General features: G+C 39.0%; 1 protein-coding gene across 9 annotated transcripts in view; it reads left to right on the forward strand.

The window, feature by feature from the left end:
- Positions 1-24,035, forward strand: part of LOC117402906 (ras and Rab interactor 2-like) — a 92,014-nt gene extending 67,979 nt beyond the window's left edge. For all 9 annotated transcript variants that reach the window (XM_034004530.3, XM_034004538.3, XM_034004533.3 and 6 more), the window contains 5 exons: positions 1,203-2,360; positions 15,136-15,441; positions 15,838-15,969; positions 19,328-19,491; positions 19,792-24,035. In XM_034004530.3, the coding sequence (XP_033860421.3) occupies positions 1,203-2,360; positions 15,136-15,441; positions 15,838-15,969; positions 19,328-19,491; positions 19,792-20,112 (2,081 nt within the window). In that variant the 3' untranslated portion in view covers positions 20,113-24,035. The remainder of the gene's footprint in view (positions 1-1,202; positions 2,361-15,135; positions 15,442-15,837; positions 15,970-19,327; positions 19,492-19,791) is intronic.
- The last annotated feature ends 171 nt before the right edge of the window (positions 24,036-24,206 follow it).

A 24,206-nucleotide genomic window follows, 5' to 3' on the forward strand; every position in this document is an offset into this window, starting at 1 on the left:
GTCCTGACCAGGTTTTGGGGATTCAGTATACAGTATATATGCCAGTGCATTTATCCCATTGTGCCCAACAATAATTGATTGATTTACATGGGTCTGCACTGTAGGGTGGTGACCAATCCCACAGACCTGGACATCTTGATGCACTCTGCTGTGCATAAAGACAATGAGTGTCAAATTATGATATTTTTCCAACCAGATATGCAGCCATAGTGCTTAGCAACAAAGTAAAATAGAGTGATTTGCATGACTTCTTTTACTGAGTGATCCTGAGGAGACAGATAAAGACCAGCTGCGGCACTTTAAGTGTTGACTGTACAAGTCAATTTTGCAAGGTCAGATTTCATGACTCCAGCACGAGTTTCACAGCCCATACAATTTATTTGGTAGAGAAAATGCATCTTTAAACAGAAAATGGATGTATCCAGACATCAAGGACATCTGCATACAGTGATACACTGTTCTGTTTCCCATATCCTGCCAGTAGTAGTTTGGTTTTAATTATATAGGCCCTTCTTTCATGTCAGGGCTATATAATGCTTACTGTAGTGTTATTTATGTAGTGTGCAAACCCAATATTTGGCCCCAGTGACTTCTTGCTCCCAGAATAATACAGATATTTTTCTGGAAGCCCAGTTATCTCCGAAATGCAGTTTCCAAGCTATAATAACGCATACATTTCTGATTGCACGGTATCTGAGTTCCTGTTCTGTTTTCTTTCTAGATCAGAATTACACAGCAGGATAACATTTTTTATTTACATTTTGCAGTGAATGTTTTTGTACTGTTTTTTGTGGAAAGATCTAACCTAGCCCACATACAGACCTAATGTATACATGATTATCAATATGACTAAAATCATTAAAAAAAAAAAAAAAAAAGTTTTTAGAACAAAGCATGGTAAGAACTGTCCAAAACATTATGCAGTTTTCCCCGCTTCTACATAACAGGAAAATGCTAAAGAGACAGAGAGAGAAAAAAACACACATTTGTGGTGCGCCCACTCCAGTATCTAACCTGAGTCACACAAAGTATGGGTGTGAGCTGCACTTGTGCTTTAGATTATTACAGAGACTCCAGAGCTGAGCTGCTTGTCTTATTCAGACAGCCTGTTGAGCATGTGCACTTGTCAGGAGCTGGGACAGTTTATACAACTTGATTTAACTTTTTTGTTTTTCTCTTCTGCCTTTCCTTTTCTGTTACAGAATTCTGGAACTCTCCTCTTTACAACAAACAGCAGAGCCCCCCTGTTCGTCCCGCTCGCCCCCTGCCTTCAGACAGTGTGTGCAGGCTACAGAGGCAGCAGCAGGTCTTCCCTACCAAGGGCTTGCATTCCCTAAGGACACGCACTCCTTCAGAGCTGGAATGCAGTCAGACCAAGGGGGCTTTGTGCTTCGTTAACCCGTTGTTCCTGGAAGTGCACCGTCAGGGCGCAGGCAACAGCAGTGGCAGCTCGCTTAAGCGCCCCAAGAACCGAGACCCCATTTCTCCAGAACGGTCCCGCTCGCCTCCACCTAGACCCCCACCGCCTAGGAAAGCACCACCCCTCGGTGTACATGGCAAGCAGGTTAGCATGCCAGAAACCGTCAGCTGGATCAAGCAGCAACAAATAGAGGTGGACAATATGGGTGCTGGTCCCACCAAAAAGGCCGCCCCAATCCCTCCGCCCCGTTTTAAGAAATACATGAGCTTCTCGGAGGTCGAGGGCAGCAGAAAATCCCAAATGGGAGACTCCAGTATCTCATCTCAGAAACTCCAGACTGTGGTAGCCAGGAACCTTGGCAGTGCTCCTGGTGTGGAGCCCGTTGTGGTGAACGCGAACGTGAACTGTCCGCCCCCCTGCTTGCAGGAGATGGTGCAGCAGAACAGAGGTGGGCGGCAGAGACTGAGCGACATGAGCATTTCAACGTCCTCCTCGGACTCGCTGGATTACGAGCGCAGCTATGCTGTGCCCGGTGGCCAGGGGGGGGACAGCAGCCTGGAGGAGGATTATGAGGTCGATAGCGACCATGAGAGCATGGCACCGCCGATCAAGCCCAAGAAGAAGCGCAGCGGCTCCTTCGTCCTGCCTCGAATCGTAAAGACCCAGTTCCGGAAAGTCAGCGGGGTTTTCAACTCCTTCATGACCCCAGAGAAGAGGATGGTGAAGAGGATAGCCGAGGTCTCGCAGGACAAGCGCACCTACTTCGGCTGCCTGGTGCAGGACTACATCAGCTTTCTGCAGGAGAACAAGGGCTGTCACGTCTCTGGAGCCGATATGCTGCAGACCATCCGCCAGTTCATGACGCAGGTGAAGAACTACCTGGCACAGAGCTCGGAGCTGGACCCGCCCATTGAGTCTCTCATCCCAGAAGAAGAAATCGGTAAGCCAGTTATTTAATCAATAGCTTAGCAGTATTTGTATTTGTGTGGGCAAAATAATTTCTAAATGTACTGAAAACTTAATAGTGGGCAATGTTTTTTATGTTTGTTGTAAATGTCTTGCCCTCCTTGCTGGATCTGTGTTCAATTGTTCCAAATTCCCATTATAATTTCTTTAAAATTTACTAGATTTCCTCTGGAACCAGTTACTGTAATACAGTGGGGGAAAAAAAGAAATGAAAGATTGACTATGTGGATAGTGTATAAAGGCAGTTTATAAAATGGCAAAAGCGTGCCATAAGTACAGCTTTCAAAACATTTCAATAGAATCTGATACCAGAGTTCTCTATTAACCATCAAGCAGGTGCAGTGCCCAAACTGGATTTCCACACTGCACCCTGCCAGTTGACACAGCACTGCCATGGAGGGGCCACCTAACCTGGTCTTCATGACCTTGCAGCCCCTGGCTTCTTTAGTGAGTACCAGTCCTGTAAATGTGTTGATTTTTTTTTTTTTTTTCACTAACCAGGACTTTTATATGGTTGAATTTTTTTTTTGTTTTTGTTGCTTTGTGACCTTCAGCCTCCCTTGCTGCTAACACAGTTTTGTGACATGTTTATACTGTTGGTGTATGGGAGATTCATGTACGAAAGTATGAAGTCATTGTTTTGCAGCTCTTACTGCAGCTTTTACAGAATATTTCATGTTGAGCACTGGAAGTTGTGAAACAGTTCAAAGAGGGGGTGTTATTTGTTTTTTAGTGTTTTGAAATTGTGATAAATATTGTTGATGGATCCATAATGTGGGAGACTGTTTTAGACTCTGAAGGACGCTCAACATTTTAGTGTTTTTTCTGAAGTAGGTGAAATTAGATTATATACTTTGACAGGTCGCTGTTAAATCAAAATTCATAATTTAAAGTAATGCTCTGAGGTCTTTTTTTAGCTTACATGTATACTGTACCTGACAGTTTTACATTGTACAGTTTAATCTCAATTTTTTTTTTTGTAAATTAAATATTGAATTTCATCTTGGTTATTCATACTGTAACACTAGAGTGGCAAAGCCTCCATTAGCCCTGGACTGAACTTGTATCATATATCATATCATCATATCATATCATATCATATCATACATAAACTTTCATTTCATATAGAAGCCAAAAAATAAAGTACACAGTATTCAATTGGAATATAAATGATGGGCCTTGCTAATTAACATCTGTTACAACAGTTTAAACAATGCTTCATGAATGCAAATCTTATATTAACAGACTTACAAAAATGAAACCGTTTTTGAATAATTCTTATTCTCTTATGTTGGCAGCACTATCTTCTGGATGAGAAATTAAAAACTCAGAGTGTACTTTTCTTTTCAGAAGCGTGATCCTGCGTGATTTTTTCAAGGCTTATGAAAAAAAAAAAAAACATGCTTGCTTCACTGAATAAATAACAAAGAATATTATTTTACTTTAAGTTTTACTGAAAATCTTTGGTCAAGGAAATGAATTATGTATGCCGAGTTCAGCACAATAATACATTATTCTTCCACGACCAACAAGTTAAAGAGTGTTGTAGAAGAGCAAAGCCATATTCGTTGTGTAGTGCACTGTGGTAAATCAGCATTGTGTGTGACCCTCCGCTTCCAAACCCCAACAATATTGGCCTTTTTGTAATCCCAGACAAAAGAATATTTCGTCATGTCGGTTTAATTGAGAGAACTATGTGGCAGACCTAGACATTTTAAACAAGACTATAGATCATCTAGACAGCTGGAATACTATCGAATGCTTTCACTAGTAAAACCTAATGGTACTCTATCAGCTTTTTCATTACTGGGTTTTGGTAAGGTTTACATTATATTTATCCTTACGTTTGTAATTTGTCTCCAGACTTCCCTGATAATGAGACCTTGTACATTGTAAGCACAGTACTGTATAATCATGGAAACTGGTCTACATACAGTACATGCAGTTTTCAGTGAACTACACATACTACTCTAGTGTCTCATATGTTATTGGTCAATGTATACTGTACAATACTGCAAGTGCACTGCACTGCTTTGCAGTTACAGTGGCTCTCAAAAGTATTCACCCCCCTTGGACTTTTCCACATTTTATTGTGTTACAACATGGAATCAAAATGGATTTAATTAGGAGTTTTTGCCACTGCTCAACACAAAAAAGTCCATAATGTCAAAGTGAAAAATAAAATCTACAAATTGTTCTAAATTACAAATACAAAACAGAAAATAATTGATTGCATAAGTATTCACCCCCTTGAGTCAATATTTGGTAGAGGCACCTTTGGCAGCAATTACAGCCATGAGTCTATTTGGATAAGTCTCTACCAGCTTTGCACATCTGGACTGCAATTTTTGCCCATTCTTCTTTGCAAAATTGCTCAAGCTCTGTCAAGTTGGATGGGGACCGTTGGTGAACAGCAATTTTCAACTCTTTCCACATATTCTCAATTGGATTGAGGTCCGGGCTTTTACTGGGCCACTCCAGGACATTGACCTTTTTGTTTTTAAGCCACTCCAGTGTGGCTTTAGCTGTATGTTTGGGGTCATTGTCCTGCTGGAAGATGAATCTTCTCCCAAGTCCCAGGTCTCTTGCAGACTTCAGCAGGTTTTCATCCAGGATTTCTGTGTACTTTGCTGCATCCATTTTGCTCTCTGTCTTCACAAGCTTTCCAGGCCCTGATGCAGAGAAGCATCCCCATAGCATGATCCTGCCATCGCCATGATTCACGGTAGGGATGGTGTTCTCAGGATGATGTGCGGTGTTAGGCTTGCGCCAAACATAGCGCTTAGCGTTGAGGCCAAAAAGCTCTATTTTGGTCTCATCAGACCATAGAATCTTCTTCCACTTAGTCTCCTGAGTCTCCCACATGCCTTCTGGCAAACTGTAGCCGAGATTTGATGTGAGTTTTTTTCAACAATGGCTTTCTTTTTGCCACTCTCCCATAAAGGCCAGTTTTGTGAAGCACTCGGGCTATTGTTGCTGTATGCACAGTGTCTCCCAGATCAGCCGTGGAAGACTGTAACTCCTTTAGAGTTGCCATAGGCCTCTTGGTGGCCTCCCTGACTAGTGCCCTTCTCGCCCGGATACTCCGTTTTTGAGGACGGCCTGTTCTAGACAGATTCACAGTTGTGCCATATTCTCTCCATTTCTTAATAATGGACTTTACTGTGCTCCGGGGGATATTCATTGCCTTGGAAATGTTCTTATATCCTACCCCTGATTGGTGCTTTTGAAGAACCTTATTCTGGATTTGCTTTGAATGTTCCTTTGTCTTCATGATGTAGTTTTTGTTAGGAAATGTACTAACCAACTGTGGGACCTCCCAGAGACAGGTGTATTTAACCAGAAATCATGTGAAACACCTTAATTGCACACAGGTGGACTCCATTCAACTAATTATGTGACTTCTAAAGACAATTGGTTGCACCAGAGTTTATTTAGGTGTGTCATAGCAAAGGGGTTGAATACTTATGCAATCATTTAGTTTCTGTTTATTATTTTATAATTAATTTAGAACAATTTGTAGATTTTATTTTTCACTTTGACATTATGGACTTTTTTTGTGTTGATCAGTGGCAAAAATTCCTAATTAAATCCATTTTCATTCCATGTTGTAACATAATAAAATGTGGAAAAGTCCAAGGGGGGGTGAATACTTTTGAGAGCCACTGTAGCTCCCCCTTTGGCGGAGAATGAGTGCAAGTACAACACATAGCAAAGACGTTTGCAGCTCTACACACTTTTAAAGAGTTGTAGGTGGATTTTTAAAAGGTTTTTACTTCTGTCTCTTCAACTCTCTATTAAAATAGCCACCAACCCCCTTGCTTGTAAACTGAATCATTAAATAAAAAAACTTTGGATCACGACTGACTTTAGACTGGTTCATATCACATTGACACTACTTAGTCACCCAACTTCCTTTATACTTAGATTTGAATATTTATATACATACATACTATGTGTGTGTGTGTGTGTGTGTGTGTGTGTGTATATATATATATATATATATATATATATATATATATATATATATATATATATATATATATATATATATATATATATACACAGTACTGTGCAAAAGTTTTAGGCAGGTGTGAAAAAATGCTGTAAAGAAAGAATGCTTTCAAAAATAGACATGTTAATAGTTTATATTTATCAATTAACTAAATGCAAAGTGAGTGAACAGAAGAAAAATCTTAATCAAATCCATATTTGGTGTGACCACCCTTTGCCTTCAAAACAGCATCAATTCTTCTAGGTACACTTGCACACAGTTTTTGAAGGAACTCGGCAGGTAGGTTGGCCCAAACATCTTGGAGAACTAACCACAGTTCTTCTGTGGATTTAGGCAGCCTCAGTTGCTTCTCCTCTCTTCATGTAATCCCAGACAGACTTGATGATGTTGAGATCAGGGCTCTGTGGGGGCCATACCATCACTTCCAGGACTCCTTGTTCTTCTTTACGCTGAAGATAGTTCTTAATGACTTTCGCTGTATGTTTGGGGTCGTTGTCATGCTGCAGAATAAATTTGGGGCCAATCAGATGCCTCCCTGATGGTATTGCATGATGGATAAGTATCTGCCTGTACTTCTCAGCATTGAGGAGACCATTAATTCTGACCAAATCCCCAACTCCATTTGCAGAAATGCAGCCCCAAACTTGCAAGGAACCTCCACCATGCTTCACTGTTGCCTGCAGACACTCATTCGTGTGCCGCTCTCCAGCCCTTCGGCGAACGAACTGCCTTCTGCTACAGCCAAATATTTCAAATTTTGACTCAGCTAAGGTCAGTGTTCATGACTCCACCATCAGAAAGACACTGGGCAAAAATGGGATTCATGGCAGAGTAGCAAGGCGGAAACCATTGCTCACTAAGAAGAACATGAATGGTCATCTCAAGTTTGCCAAAAAACACCTGGATGATCCTCAAGAGTTCTGGAACAATGTTCTATGGACAGATGAGTCAAAAGTGGAACTTTTTTGCCGACATGGGCCCCTTTATGTCTGGCGAAAACCAAACACTGCATTCCACAGTAAGGACCTCATACCAACGATCAAGCATGGTGGTGGTATTGTCATGGTTTGGGGATTCTTTGCTGCATCAGGACCTGGACGCCTTGCCATCATTGAAGGAACCATGAATTCTGCTCTGTATCAGATAATTTTACAGGAGAATGTGAGGCCATTTGTCCGTGAGCTGAAGCTGAAGCGCAGCTGGGTCATGCAGCAAGACAATGATCCAAAACACACAAGCAAGTCGAAAACCCACAAATGTCAGTTGAAGCAGTTCTGCATGGAGGAGTGGGCCAAAATTCCTCCACGGTGCTGTGAGAGACTAATCAATGACTACAGGAAGTGTTTGGTTGCAGTTATTGCTGCTAAAGGTGGCGTAACCAGTTATTGAGTCTAAGGGAGCGATTACTTTTTCACACAGGGGCAATGGGTGTTGCATAACTTTCTTTAATAAACAAATGAAATATGTATCAAATTTGTGTGTTATTTGTTCACTCAGGGTCCCTTTTGTCTAATATTAGGTTTTGGGTGAAGATCTGATAACATTTACTGTCAAAAATATGCAAAAATGCAGAAAATCAGACGGGGCAAATACTTTTTCACAGCACTGTATGTATATATATATGTATATATATATATATATATATATATATATATATATATATATATATAATATATATATATATAATATATATATATATATATTGATGTTGTCCATGTCCTCCTTTGTAAAAACCTGTGAGAAGTAATCATTTAATATATTTGCTTTTTTTTTTTCTTCATCTATGATTTTGCCATTTGTGTCTCTTAAGACATTTAATCTCCTCTTTGAATGTTCTCTTGCTGTTATAATATTGGAAAAATATTTTGGAATTGGTTTTAGCCCCCTTAGCAATATTGATTTCTATCTCTCTCTTGGCCTTTCTAACTTCCTTTTTGACTTGTGTTTTCCAGGTACTTTTTCTGAGTACTTTGTTTTTGGTCCCTTTTAAATGCTCTGTAAAGTGCCTTTTTTCGCTGAATATTTTTTTAATTGATCTATTAAACCATTTTGGCCATTTTGTTTTAGATTTAGATTTGTCTACTTTTGGGATGTAATTGTTTTGAGCCTCTAGTACTACATTTTTAAAAAACAGCCATCCTTTTTCTGTGGATGTTTTCTCTATTTTACTCCAATCTACTTCTGTTAGTCTCTGTTTCATACCTTCATAGTTTGCTTTTCTAAAATTGTAAACCTTAGCTTTAGTCATTACTTTTGGGGTTTTAAAAAATATTTCAAATGAGACCATGTTGTGGTCTGAGTTTGCCAATGGTTCTCTGACCTCTGTTTTAGTTATTCTGTCTTTGTTATTTGAAAAGACTAAATCAAGGCATGCCTCCCCTCTAGTCGGTTCCTTTACAAATTGTGTTAGGAAGCAGTCATTTGTCATTTCCACCATTTCAATTTCGTCCGTCATGCCCCCCATCGGGTTTTCCCATTTTATATGGGGAAGTTAAAATCCCCCATTAGTATGGCTTCTCCTTTTCTATACGCATTTCGAATGTCATTGTATAACAGATTATTTTGCTCAGCGTCTGAATTTGGCGGTCTATAGCATGCTTCTATTATTATGCCCTTTGAATTTGTGTCCATTATTCTGACCCATATTGATTCTGCATTGTTCTCTTTGTCCAGATTTAACACCTGGGCGTCAAGACTATTTCTTATGTGTAGCGCTACCCCTCCGCCTCTTCTGTCCATCACTCTCAAACAACCAAGTTTCTGTAACACCTATCACATCGTAGTTACTTGTTAGTGCAGTAGCTTCAAGTTCTAACATTTTGTTTCTGAGACTTCTAGCATTAAGATAAATACATCTAATAGTTGTCTTACCTGAGTTGTTGCCCTTGTTTTGATGTGGTCTCCCTTCTGTTTTTTTGTTTTTTCCCCCCTTCCTTTCTAATAAAATAATGCTGATCGCAGCAGCACATGCACCATGTGGCACACACATTGGCTGCTTTGACTTCAACAAACTTTTAAGAAAAATAAAAACAGATCTTACATGTTTACTACTAGTTCAATGCTTTAGACTTGCCCATTCAGCTGGAAATAAGCCAGGAAGGGTGAGAAGGGGTGCCAGGAAGAACGAAAACACTTTATTTATCAAGGTCTTAAGACCAAACACAGTTTGCACAACTGTATGTGTAAGACAAATAAAACTGCTAATGCTGCAAAACTAGTAAGTAACAAGCAAAAATGTGCCTGTGTTACTGATTTGCAACAGTGTATTTTCCTCTCACAAAAAATGCTGCAGATGGCCCTTTGGTGTGAAGACCTTGACAGTTATGGCCTTGCTGTTAAGAAATCTACCATCAGCATTTGAAATGGCTATTGTGGATTATATATGTGACAAATTATATTTTGTTTACAATCTCCGTTCCCCCAAAAAATTGCAGCACTTCTCTTCTTAAATGCTGTTTAATCGAAATACCAGAAGGTTCAATTTACGTCCACGGCACAGCAGTACGGCAGTAAAAATGTCAGCTCCTTGGATTAGAGGAAAATTAACTTCCAGTCGGCTTTTAAATCTCTAAGGCAGTGTTTCCCATCTCTGTTCCTGGCGGCACACCATGTCTGCTGGTTTTTGTTCCAATGCAATTGAACTAACAAAGTGACTAACTGGACATTTTCCTGTTAGTTTCAAGCTCTTCGTTTGTTGATACGGTTCAATTAAGCAGTTGAGCGCTGCGTTGGAACTAAACCAGCAGACACGGTGTGCCGCCTGGAACAGGGTTGGGAAACACTGCACTAAGGCCCAAATTTATAAAGAGGAAAAACCGACCGCAAAAAGCCACGTAATGTGCATGTTCAGTACGGCCGCACTCAGCGTCAAAATAACGACCTATTTTATAAGACTAATTAGGTGAAGGAGGAGATTCTGCAATCAAACAATTTAAATAGCCCTCACTGCAATTAGTGGTGGAGAATTACACACCTCTCACAATAAATATCGGGTTTGGGTCAACCCTGCGTGTGTAGGCTACACATTCCAAAAGAAAATCAATGGCACACAAAGACCTCAGCCTGGTACTAGCCATGGTGATGAAGATGCTCGGAAGTTAAACTGAAATTTACCAATAAGATGAGATTTTGGTACAAGCAGTACTTGTAACAGATGAAGATGTGTTACAAGCTCAAAATACATCACCAGGACAAAGGAATAAAATATGGAATGTGCGTTGGCTTCTTAATAAACAAATGTACCACTTCAGTGTTTGTAGTCTAGGTTGCTTATACATTACGACGCATCATCCAGTTACTGTGCTGTGCATATTAGTTCAACTTCTTATTTCGTATAGAATAATTCCAGGTTTGTAGACTTTTCAAACTTCAGAAACAATACTTTTTATTTACTTACATCCACGGCAGTCAAACAGGTGGAAAATCCTTCCATTGTACAGCAATATGTTCAACAACAATAACTCCAAACAGCTTCATACGAACAGTCTTCAGTTTAACTACGACTTATATCTTCTTAAATTCTTATGCAGTTACTACTCTCCAATTTCTTATGTATGTCTGTATTTCTGGCTCTGTATGATTTTAAAGCATATCTGTATGGTCTATAATATAGCTACATTATTCAGATGTGCCTACAACCAGCTGCACTGTATTTGCTCTAGCTACAAACTAACTGAGTCATCTGCCCCCTGGCCTTTTTTTTTTTTTACCGTTTTCTTTCAAAATCAAATTTAACACTACTGCCTGAACCAGTATTGTTAAATACCAGAATGCCATATTACAAAACATAAATTCTGTAGGCATTACTAAAATAATGATGGAGGATGAGCCCTCACTGTATTACATGTATATGAGACTTTTTCTTTCGTGAGCCTCGGAATATCGTTCCATCATTTCTTAATCTCCTCCACCGTTCTTATAATAATGCCTACACTCTAGAGTTGTTAACTCTTGGAGTTTGCAAAACAATACGGTATTATAAACCGCTCCTGCTTTTCAGAGTTCTTAAAATAATCAAGCAAATACGAGGCCCGCAATTACCGGCAGCTTTAATAAATTAGACGGTATATTTAATAGACCTAATTTGCAAAATCCCTTCCCAATTTTAGCAGTTTCGTTCAGAAACGCCCCAGAATTACATATGCATCAAAGGATAAAGCGCACAAAGACATTGCCCCCGCAAATCATGTCTTAATTGTGTTTTTATGCCATTGCGTGTGTTTTATAAATCCCATCCAAGAATTCAGAACCCTCAGCGCCCGTTTTACAGTCGTAAAACATGCGCAGTCCTTTTGTAAATCTGGGCCCAAGTGCAGGAGTTAGTTGCCATTGATTGGTACTCAATTGTAAAGGCAAGGGAAGGACAGCTTTTCTTGTTTTTAATTCAACACATTCATTAGTGGATTTATTTAATCAATTTAAAGCAAGTCAGAGTATCAGTACACCCCTAATAGAAACACATTAGGGTTATGACAATACTGGAGACAAATGCCTTTGTTTCCTTCTGCCACTGGGATCGGGCTGAAGAACTCAATCTCAACTCGACCCTGGTACTGTATGTCGCTTCCTCCACAGAGTGCTGCACATGCTGTTGGCATCACATTTCAAATCTCGTTGCTATCACTCTACTGCCGATATAAACAAATGTGATTGATTTTAAAATCGATTTCAACTTAAATCCCAGTGGCTACATATTTATATAGCATACTAGTTGCATTTAAAGCAATGGCCGTTTTGAACATTTTGATGCTGAAAGCTGTGGTCTGGACAGGACCTTGTTCTGTGTGTGGATGTGACAGCTGGCATTCTTTCTTCTTCACTCTGCAAAATTTTGTTATGAGGAACCGGTCAGCATAACATGAGCATGTCTGAGATGATGAAGTGAGACACACACATCCTCAGGAAGCAGTGACTCGCAGCTCCTAGACCATTTCAGCCCACAGACTGGTATTTATATCCACTGAGGAACTCACTCACACATCCACATATTTCCTCACACACAGTACTATTTTGTGTGCAAAAACACATTTACTTTGAGCTCTACCAGCTTTCAATGTGAGAATAATTAGACATACCTGAGTTTAACTGGACACAGCATGCTCATTTTATACAGGTAACTTACAATTAGGCTCTCAAGTAGACCTAGAATGGCTCAGACTTACTACCCTTTTATATTTGCTGCCCACCTAAGTTCCAGCTAACTACATTTTGTATTGAATCATACATACAGTGTATTACGTACAGTATACATATACAGAATTTCATTTCAAAATTATATTGTAAAAATTACAAAAACCCATAATACATTTAGGTACCCAAAATAAACAATACATAACAAGGCTATACGTACGGTGATTGTTCATTATAAATGTGTTTCTGTAAGCACTGATGTATGTTGCCTAGTTTTGCTGCCAACCTGACCTGGCGTCTATGAACTTTTAGTTAAATTCATTAGAAAATAACGATAATATCTTTAAAACTGGCACTGCTCAAGAGAATCCAGTCCATTACCTCTCTCAAGTCATAACATGTCAGCAAAAAGTTGTTGTTATTATTATTATTATTATTATTATTAGTAGTAGTAGTAGTAGTAGTAGTAGTAGTAGTAGTAGTAGTATTTCTATTTCAAAACAAACTTTCATTCTTGCAGTCAGTAATTTCCACCACCTCTATTGTGTGTTAGGACGAGTTTTTAAAATGGGAGTCTCCTTGAAAAAACATTGGAATTTACCTTTGTGAGGAAAAGTAGATTATGTGTGTAACTGATGCAGATTCCAGGGGGAAAAAATGAGAACAGTAACTGTGTGAGTGAACTATAAGGGATTAGACATAAGGAATCTTTTATTATATCAGACTGTGTACCTGCTTCTGTATTTACAGACATTTTACTGCCTTAGATTGTTTACAGCAGGTAGCAAGTAAAGATAATGAAACCAGAGCCCTAAATCCCCTTTAAAAGTAACAACAAGTTTTATTTTCTGTCATCAGGAACAATTACAAATTGGACATACATAAGTTTTTATATTAAGACAATTCTCACCATATAATATAAAAGTTTAGCATGGTAAATTTGCCGTGTAATGTTCCAGATTTCCCATTCTGCTTATACTGATCATATAGCACGGTTTACCAGTGTATTTATCATGCTTTACCAAATATAACTTGAACACACTAACCGATTATTCACCATGCTTTCATGCTGTTAAATATCAACTCATTTCCCCAATGTTTAATTTCTGTTTGATAGACACTAATGTGTGTTATGTGTGATCCTCTATTTGCTGCTTTAGATCATTAGTTTCCCTGCCTACTTTTCTAGCAAAAAGTGCTTCTAAAAAGACTCTGATCATCTAATAATTTTGCATCTAAAGAATATTATTCCATGATGTTTGTACAGCAATTCAAAATCTTTCTGTAGAATGTAGTTTGTGGTTCCAGTGGTCTCGTGCTATTTTGGTCTCTGGAGGTGTGCTGTATGACGGTGTGCCCTGTTTCCTCTTGTAAAACAAACCACAAATGATGTTGTGTGTAATATGATACACTAATTCAGAAGATTATTAATATGCTTAAAAGGCTAATTGAGTATTGATGAGGATGATCTAAAACCATGGGGGCACCTTTAGCATTTCTGCTGAAGATGTTTTAACACAGTTTCCATTCAGAAATATTTCACACTTGACAAATCTGACAAAATAAATGCCACATTGAAAGAACCTTGATCATATATTCAATCATGGTTCAGTCCTGGTACTGGGGATATGGTCAGCATTCAGTGTATAAAATGTCCTTGTGATCTTTTATAAGCCATGCAGTGCCAGCTTATTAGCCTTTAGCCAGCTGCTGACATGCAGCCAGCAGGGAGGGGGTTACAGTATTCTACAGTGGAGTAGCACTTAAATCTGACTACTTTTTCATGGCATGACCGTTGACTTTTGAGTTGTGTTTTACCAATTCAGTTTTATTTGGTTGTAACATGGGCACTGCTGTTGGATGGCGCCTTTAATGCAAGTTTACTCAAAAATAATATAATCAGACAGCCTCCTGTTTTTTATTGAAGTAGTTATACATTTTATAACAGCAGTCTGGTTTGACTTTTAAAGTCGAATCGGGCGTGGTTTTTGTATGTTTTTACGGCATGCAATAAACTAATTGAGTTTCGTTTTGAATGACTGGTGATTTATTCTAACTGTAGCATTACTGGAGCTCCTTTTAAATATGGATGTGATATAAAACTATATAGAATTACTTTGAAAAAATAGTTACTTCTCAGGCAGAGATGATATGAAATGCACGTTTATGTGACTTGTAATGTTTGACTTGCACTGTTGAATCGCTTTCTATATAATCAGGAATCACTAATTTCTATATAATGCATTAGCCTTAGCCCTTTTTTTAAATGAAATGAAAAGTAACTACGTTATTTTTTCACATTAAAATGTAATCCTTTACCACATTTTGTTACCTGTCTGAAACAGGAACCATTACAGTTACAAGTTACTGAAAAATGTAATCAGATTACAGTAAAGCATTACATGGAATTTGTTACTTCTCAACACTGACTTGTTAATATATAATGGTTGGTGCCAGTCTCTGCTCAGTTTTTTTTTGTTATTTTTTGGTCGGACTTTCAAACTTCAGCAGTCTACCATGAATTATTAATAATAGTGATAACCCAGAAAATGCCTGGTCCTTTGAAAGTAGAAGCTCATTCCATGTCCATCTCCTCTCTTTACAGACGTGGTCCTGGAGAAGGCCATGCACAAGTGCATCCTGAAGCCCCTCAAGAGCCACATTGAAGCCAGTCTGAAGGACTTCCAAATAGCCAGTGGCTCCTGGAAGCAGCTGAAGGAGAACCTGCTGCTGGCCAAGCAGAAGAAGCCCCAGGAACTTGGGGTGGACGCGACAGCTCCGGACTCGGTCACCATCGAGAAGATCCGCCACAAGTTTGTCACCATGCAGAAGATGTACTCGCCTGAGAAAAAGGTGACGCTGTTCCTGCGGGTCTGCAAGCTCATCTACACTGTCATGGAGAACAACTCAGGTAGGAGCTGCTGCTTCCTTTATGCATGAAGGGGCTCTACATGGGGTTAAACACACTCTGCTAGTAATGGAAACACAGTGGGAGACCAATCGGTATCGCAGTTTTAGTCTTACAGTATAGAAGGTTGTGGGACAACTGGGCAAACACATTGGTTTGTCACTCATGGAACTGCAGACTCTGTACTTTGACCAACTCGGCTGTAAAATTAAGTTAAAGTCAACCACTGAGATGTTGCATCTGACATTACAGCATAATGCATTTTAAATAATTAAAACGCACAACATCATTAGCTGTAAAGATGGCCATTTCAGATGGTGTTTTTTCAATGTTTCTCAGAAAAAGGGCGTCATGCAAGCAGATTTGGGATGGGGCCATTGATTGTGTTTGTGTTCACAGGGAGAATGTACGGAGCTGACGACTTCCTTCCCATGTTGACTTATGTGCTGGCTCAGTGTGACATGCCTGAGCTGGACACTGAGATTGAGTACATGATGGAACTCCTTGACCCCTCACTGCTGCATGGGGAAGGTATGGGAAAGAATTTCACTGAAAGTTTTGAGTGTGTTAATCTTTCAAGACGGGGACAAACTTTCTTTGTTCTGGTTAAAAGATCCATTAATTTTTAAAAGTCAGCTATACTAAACACACGGTTATTAGTTGCTATGCAAGAAGTATTTCCTTCTTTGTTTAAAAGTAAGAATATTTCACAAAAAGTGAGTCAGATAAACAAAAGGAACCATGATAAACTTTTTGTTTGTTTGTTTGTTTGTTTGTTTTAAAGTCATGTCAGTTTGAACAATGGCAGAACTTCCATTTTGTAAGGCACCCCAGTAGTTACAAAGTGATGTGGTTTCATGTAATTTGTTATTACCAATCCCACAACTCATTGTAATTAGTGGAAGTAGGATCAGCAGGGATATGGTTAAGCTGAATTATTATTATTATTATTATTATTAATTTCTTAGCAGACACCCTTATCCAGGGCGACTTACAATTATTACAAGATATCACATTATTTTTACATACAATTACCCATTTATACAGTTGGGTTTTTACTGGAGCAATCTAGGTAAAGTACCTTGCTCAAGAGTACAGCAGCAGTGTCTTCCACTAGGGATTGAACCCACAACCCTCTGGTCAAGAGTCCAAAGCCCTAACCACTGCTCCACACTGCTGCCTCGAATTACATCATGCAACTTGCAATGAAATAACAAGTGTTGCTCCTTGTGTTATTCAGTGGCAGGCAACCAAACTACAACGGAAATTACTTTGTTTTTTTTTTCCATGGGAAGGCCGACATATTTTAATGATCTGGGAGTCTGTTCAGACAGAACTGAAGTTATTACATCCTGTCAATGTTTGGAACTTAAAAGATTTGTTTAAGCATAATTTAAACCCCTTACCTTCCTGGGCTTTATCTCACATTTATCAAGGCGTTCCTTGAGGAGCATGATGTACTGCACTTGGAACGTGGAAACAATAGAATCCCCCGCAGCAAGAGCCAAGATAACTTGATGTGTATCACAGCTCAGGCTTAATATCAAGTCACTTTAGTCCCATGTCAATTTTCCCATCATATTACTCATTGGACCTTGAAAAATGGCATAGTGGCGTCAAGTGTATGGCTTGACTTCTTGAGACCCTGTGAAATATTTGCCTCTTTGCTGCTGGGAGATGTTCCACTGAGCGTAAGCAAAACACTCCCTGGGTTACAGGAAGCTGACTTCTCTGTAGAAGTACCATAGTTGTCAATCTCTAATAATAGCAGCCACTGGTATTTGACACTCATGTGTATCCAATACAAATCAATGTATCTCACTGTGCACTATTTAAATTGACTCAGTAGATTGTATTGCATTTCAGAGGTTGCCTAGCCGTGGCCTCTAGAGTTTAATAGATATTTAGTTAGCTGATTTTTCACGGAGTAGACCATGAGAGCAGTGCCACAAAAACAGACCGGTGCTGTTGTACTTGCATGCTCAGTATCCACTGTCCTCCGAGTTTTCTCTGATTCTGAAGCAGAAATAGATGAAAGAGCTATATTAAAACCAGAATCCAAACACTTTGTCTGTGCCTGATGAGGAGTAAGCCAAAGGGTGCTGATAGAAGACGATGAAGGAAAGATGTGGGATGGTGACCTTAGTATTAGATATAGTGATTTTAAACAGGTTTTTGTTTTCCCCTGGCGCAGCACCGTGAAAACAATAAATAGATTGCTGTACATTTTTTAATAGTTTAGCTCCATTTAAATCCAATATTGCCTTGTGTTTAGCTGCAACAGCATTCCAAACAAGTTGCACAATGCAAAGTGGTAATGCAGCAAATAAATAAAGTAACAATACCAGGCCAAACATTGGAATTATGAAGAACAATTTGCTGTCCTAAATAGAGGCAGAGCAGAACAACGATCATAAATTTAAAATAGTGTGCAGAACAACATGTTACCTTCTGTTTATCATTTGCAACCAACATGTGTCCTATTCACAAAAACCTTTACCCTCAGTTTCTCCTCAATTTGTCCCCTGCTTATACTTGAAAAATGTATGTGAAAGTGAGTTTTCAGCTCACGCTGTCTAGCCAATTGACAGATTTCACTTGGTAAACTGGAAAGTGGATGTTGCCAATCTTCTGAACCCTGGAGTAGAGGTCTTCATGGGTCTACCCGAACCCGAAGACCCAAGACCGTACCGAACAAGTTTTCGGGTGCAAAATTGGGTCAGGTCTGATTTTGTTTACTCAGTAATACACAAACTGTCGATTACGAGTAAAGAGGCTCTCTTTGGTCCTAAAAATCATTGTTTAGAATTCCTGTTGCATGGATTGGCTTCCCCTATTAGCACATGACATGGCTTGCAGAGCGCAGCAGCAGACACGTGACCCATATCGAAGGTGTTTCTTTTAGATCATTCTTAAAAGTCGGAGTAATGGATTTGTTTATGAAGGATGTGAATGAAAAACTTAAGAAAAACACAAATTTTACATCTCAATTCTATTTGCTCTTGTGTTAAGCTTGTAATAAAATCACACATTTATGAGATGGCACTTCAGTTCATTTGATTTTCAGATATAATGTATTTATCTTTGTGTCTTTTACACAAACATATATTTCATTTTACAGTCCTCTGTGTAGGTTCATGATAGGATAAACCAGGGGTGCCCAATCCTGGTCCTGGAGGGCTGGTGTCCTCCTGGCTTTTTTTCCAGCTGCCCCCTAAATTACTTAATTGGACCAATCAAGCTCTTATTAGAAGTGTACAGTTTAGTGTACAGTTGGAACAAAAACCAGGAGGGACACCGGCCCTCCAGGACCAGGATTGGGCACCCCTGGGATAAACACTGTCTGTAGTTCAGCCAGATTTCCAGGTTGACTGGAATAAAACACTGCTTTAATACTGTATCTAGTCAGTGTATATACTAAGCTGGGGAAAGGAAAAGCATTCCACTTTTTTTTCGGGCCGGGTCAGATCTGGGTCTAATAACAAGGATTTTACATCGGGTTGGGTCGGGTTGATTAATTTGGACCCCTGAAGACCTCTACCCAGGAGGCAAGAGTTCTATTTGAATGGTCTCCTTTAGGCCAGTAGGAGTCGCTGTGGCCCAAGCCTGTAGCACAACATTTTTTCTTGTGTTTTAAAATTCTCATGACTCCGTTCCAAGATTTATATAGTACCAAAACAGTATGTGCTATGAAATTAGACAGATGTTTCAGCGAGAAGTCTTTGTCAGTGTATTTTGTCTGAACACTAAACCTAAGGGTGAGTTCAAGTTTTATTAATCAATCCCAGGCTGTAATCATATTAGCTATGAAATCTATTGAATTTGCATGTGGCTGTTACAAATTCTAAAGGATATACTGTATACCCATCAATTGTGATTTCTCTTCCAGGTGGGTATTACCTGACCAGTGCCTATGGAGCCATGTCTCTGATCAAGAACTTCCAGGAGGAGCAGGCAGCCAGGCTACTGAGCTCCGAGACCAGGAACACCCTGCACCAGTGGCACCGCCGGAGGACCACCAACCGGACCATCCCTACTGTGGACGACTTTCAGGTATCTCCCTGATTTCCATCACGAAGGTTTCATTTTTAAGCAGTCAGCTTTGCATGTTGTATTGATCTGCATATCGTCCAGTTCCTAGTGGGGAGTGGATATGCAAAACATTAAGGATACAGTTATTCTTATCTAATGTTTGTTTTTTTATATTCCCTTTTGTTTTTTCTTAAGAAGCTGTATTGTTTTATATGGCTCAATGAATCTAGATTCTTGGGTTCTGAGATCTCACCATGTGCAGTACAATGATGTTGACTGTTCTGCTCTGCTTACACACATTTTTCTTTTCTCTCTCCACAGAACTACTTGCGGGTGGCCTTCCAAGAAGTAAACAGTGGCTGTACAGCCAAGACCCTGGTGGTGAAACCGTACGCAACCACTGAGGAGCTGTGCGAGGTGTGTGCCGACAAGTTCAAAGTTCAGGACCCCAGTACCTACGCCCTGTTCCTCATCACGGAGGAGACGAGCCAGCAGCTAGCTCCGGACACCTACCCACAGAAAATCAAAGCAGAGATACACAGCAGACCCCAACCACTTCCCTTCCATTTTGTCTACAAACGTCCCACAAACCTTCAGATATGCATTCCCCCTGATGAAGAGAACGGAAACACTTTCCTCTAACAAGCACCCAAACTGTTCAAACAGCTACATCTTTTGTTACGTAATTTAAAAAAGCTCCATAAAGAAGTTTTTCTATTTTCTGCAGGCAGGGGAAATGGCTTGGTATCTGGGTAAGCAAGATAATACCTTGGGGCTGTTTTTTTAAATTCTGGTAATTAATTCAGGAATTGATTATTGGCACTGGGTGGCACCTAGAGAACTTTTCTGTTAACGAACAATTCTGGTTCTTGGATGGGAAAGCCTGAGCTGCTACAAAGTGTCAAGATCTCAAACCATGAACCTTCAAGCATGACTCAAGGTGTTGTCAAGAGGTGGACTGAACCTGTGCCCTCATTTGCTTCTTACCTAAATGTTTGTGCAACTTGCTGGCGGGATACAGACATTGGATTTGGTGAAGCGTTCTGTATCAGGACACCAATGCATTGCTTTCATTTCTCTTTCTTGAACAAGAACCCTCAATGTTAGGGTTTAGTTACACTGTTCTGATGCAGGGGGGAGACAGGATTGCGTATCTTAAGAGAAGAACAATAATAGCACTGTTCAAGCTCCTGAAACATTATCCCTTTATACTGCTGTTATTTGATATCCTGATATTTTTTTGGTAGCCCACATTCTCCAAAAGTGGAAGGAATTCCTGATGCAGTGCATCAGGCCATTTGCATTTCCGGATGGGTTTCATCCTTCAAGACTGTTAACATGAGGACATCATTTTTTTTTTTTATAGGAAAACGTCAGCTATGTCAACTGAATATTGTAAATTTGTTAGAAACAATTGCAGTTGCTGGTAAACTGTCTTGGTAATTTGTAACATTTCTAAAATCTGTAACCCCTTAAAGACCAGGTATTTTTGACCTAGTGCTGACACCACAAACACAATTGGTATTCAATTTTAATGCTCTTAAATGTCTTTTATAATATGAAATATTATATACTGTATTTTGATTGTTGAGCATTGGGATTCTTTTTTAAAATTAAATAAACAACGGTTTATATCCGGACAGAAATAGAAGTCATAGATGAGTGCAAACTGCAGATTAATGTTTACTACAGATCACAAATCACAATTTTATTATTCTTATTGGTCTCTCATTGTTTCTGAAACGTGCAGTGGAAACAGTATTTTGAAAAATCTAATACAGTGAATATTGTAACAAAAATAGCATAAGCAAGTACACAAGTATGCCCTGCAGAGAATGTAAAGCTCATCCCCAGTTTAACGCATATACGACTCATAACCAATAATCACGTAGTGTAGTCATACCATGAGTGTAGTCTTAAGAAAACTCAAGCCTGGTTTTTAAAGGGTTAAGCAGAAATCTCTTGCTGGTCTTAGAGCATACACATATAATGTTGTACGCCTCAATGCATGGATGTATTGAGACTGAGGTTTTTCAGGAACAGGGTTCTTGAATGAACTGTATCTTTGCTATACAGACCTATATAGCCTCTTGTGTAAGACACTGGCCTGACACTGATTAACTTCTGAACCTTTCAGTATGACCATTTGCCTGAGCAGGGAATTTACATGTAAAACATTGGGGTGTCTGAGTGGAAGTCAAGGAAAGTAGTGGAGTACACGTGAAGGGGAGATTTAAAAACAAACAAAATACAGCAACAAAATCGCTTCTGATACTAGTAAAATATAAACGCAGAAGTTTGATTTAATGAATAAGAAGTGTCTGGGTTGTTACTAGTTTTAACTGTTTGAAAGTCATTTATCAAAGAATCCTAGAAATTGCATTATGGTAAAGACTTTGAGAAATCTGGCACCATATGTTTTCAAGGCAAGCACGGATGAAATTAAAAAAAAAAACTCGACACAAAAAAATTTAAACTTAGCAATAGAAAGACACCGGCAATAATGACATTGAAATGACTGGCTGACTGTAAACATCACAAAAAGTTAGGGACAAAAGAAACACACACAACGACATTCCCTGTCATTATGACGCAAATCCGTGTCACCTTGGAGTCATTCATCTAGTCTGCTTGGAATTAGTAATTCACAGCTTCCTGTATTGACTTAAGCAAAGAATACTCCTAATAAACAAAAGAAAAACATACAGTAAAGCTAAAAAGTGCATAATAGTAATGTTTTCTCTAAATAACATTCCAATGAAAACAATTGCATTCTAAAAATAATGTTTTCTTTATTCACAACAAAATATGCTTTTTGTTGTTGTTTGAGTGTGGCTTGTATCAGGTGAAGCAGAAGTGGTAGAAAGTAAAGAGAATGAGACTTGCATGTGAAGACTGCTGTTGAGGGTGCAGGGGGTGTAAGAAACAGACTAAGGAAAATGGATCAGCTGAAACCATGATTAAAAACACTAAGCTTGTAATTGCATTTACAATTAAAACTTATAGGACAACCTATTAGATGTTTAATAGAAATGTAAGATGAATAGTTTTAGCACATTGTGTATGATAGGAGTTAGTATTAAATGAGGCGTTTTGTTTATAATTGAGTTTTGTTATATAATTCTTATCTGTGCAGGATTTTTCACAGACCTTTGTAACTTGTTTTTATACACATTAAAACATGGGGTTGTTTTTAATATTTGTACTAAAATGTAATTTCATTGAGAAGTCCCTGATCACTTTGAATCAGGGTCTGTTTCTTTCTTACATCAGAAATGTGTGGTTTTAAAACATGTGGAATTATCTGAGTTGTTCTACTTGACTCGCTGTGTACAATTGTAACAAATTGGGCATTTGTATCACGAAAAGCTTGCCTGAAAACCCTCCTTAGTAATATGTGTATTGTGGTAAACTTCAAAGATTTGAATTTTGCACATACTGTAATAAATTGTTGTATAACAAATGTGTGAAGTCGTATATACTGATGCACAAAAGAAACGCAACACTCAGGTCTAATGGATTTAATCAAATATTTTAAACATAGATATCAAACAAAGTCACAAAAAATGTGAACAAAAATACAGATCAAAGAATCATTATATGTTTTCAGAATGAAACGTGACACACTGTCAAAATGAAAACATTACAAAGTTAGTATCGGGTATGACCTCCCTGAGCATTAACACAATCCTGGCAGCGTTGGCGCATAGACCTGATCAGCCTCTGGATAGACTGCTGTGGGATGTTCCGCCACTCTTCCTGTGCAGCTGCAGCCAGCTGGCGAAGGTTGGCTGGTCGTGGTTGTCTCCTGTGGATGGCACTGGCTATTTGGTCCCACAGATGTTCTGTTGGACTCCAGGTCAGGAGAAAAAGCTGGCAACAGCAAGACCTCAACATTGTTTTCTTGAAGTCGTGCAATTGTAATCCTAGAACTGTGTGGTCTTGCATTGTCCTGCTGGAAAATCGACACTTCCGGATTGGCTTGCAGGAACGGAAAAACTGCCTCAAGGACAGTTGGCAACAGTCGGTATAACGCTCACCACGACGTGGTGGGTCAGTGTGGTGACCCTTTGCCATCCAGGACATGGCCTGTTCCTCACAGAGCCGGTTTCCTGGTTTCTCTGACTAGTCTGCTGATTGTGAAGCAGAACATCTCATTCTCCAGGCAACTTCTCTCACAGACTGGCCACATTCAGTCATGCCAATAGAAACCAGGTGATCTTCTTTACTGCATTTAGGAACCTGGCAGCCTTCTGGGAAATTATTGAACACACTGCATAGAGCTGCACGATTTCTTCAAAAAAGGTCTTCAATGAAAAAGACGCCAGCTGCATAAAAGATCGGAAATACTTCTGCTAAAGATCACTTTGTCCAGTACAAGAAGGGGACAATTCATGTGTTTATTGTTATTTATTGATGTTTTTATTTTGTTTGATAATTCACTGATGGAGAAAATAGAATGTCTTTAAATGTGGACATAAAAAAAATGAAATATTCTACGAATTAGCGCTTACTGTTTTCCAGGTAAGCATTTATGTATTTAGGAACATTTGTTGTATAATAACTAAAAATAAATATCAATTTTAAATGTGATTGCTATTTTCTCTGCTTTAATAAATATTATGTTTAATGGTAAAATATCTTGAAATACCTATTTTTAGAAGGTGAAATGCCATGAAAAAATACAGCCCTACTTATAACAATAAGAGATGCCCTACACGTAACATATTAACTTA

Source organism: Acipenser ruthenus, chromosome 5 (assembly GCF_902713425.1).
Source record: "Acipenser ruthenus chromosome 5, fAciRut3.2 maternal haplotype, whole genome shotgun sequence".
In the NCBI taxonomy this organism is placed as follows: Eukaryota; Metazoa; Chordata; class Actinopteri; order Acipenseriformes; family Acipenseridae; genus Acipenser; species Acipenser ruthenus.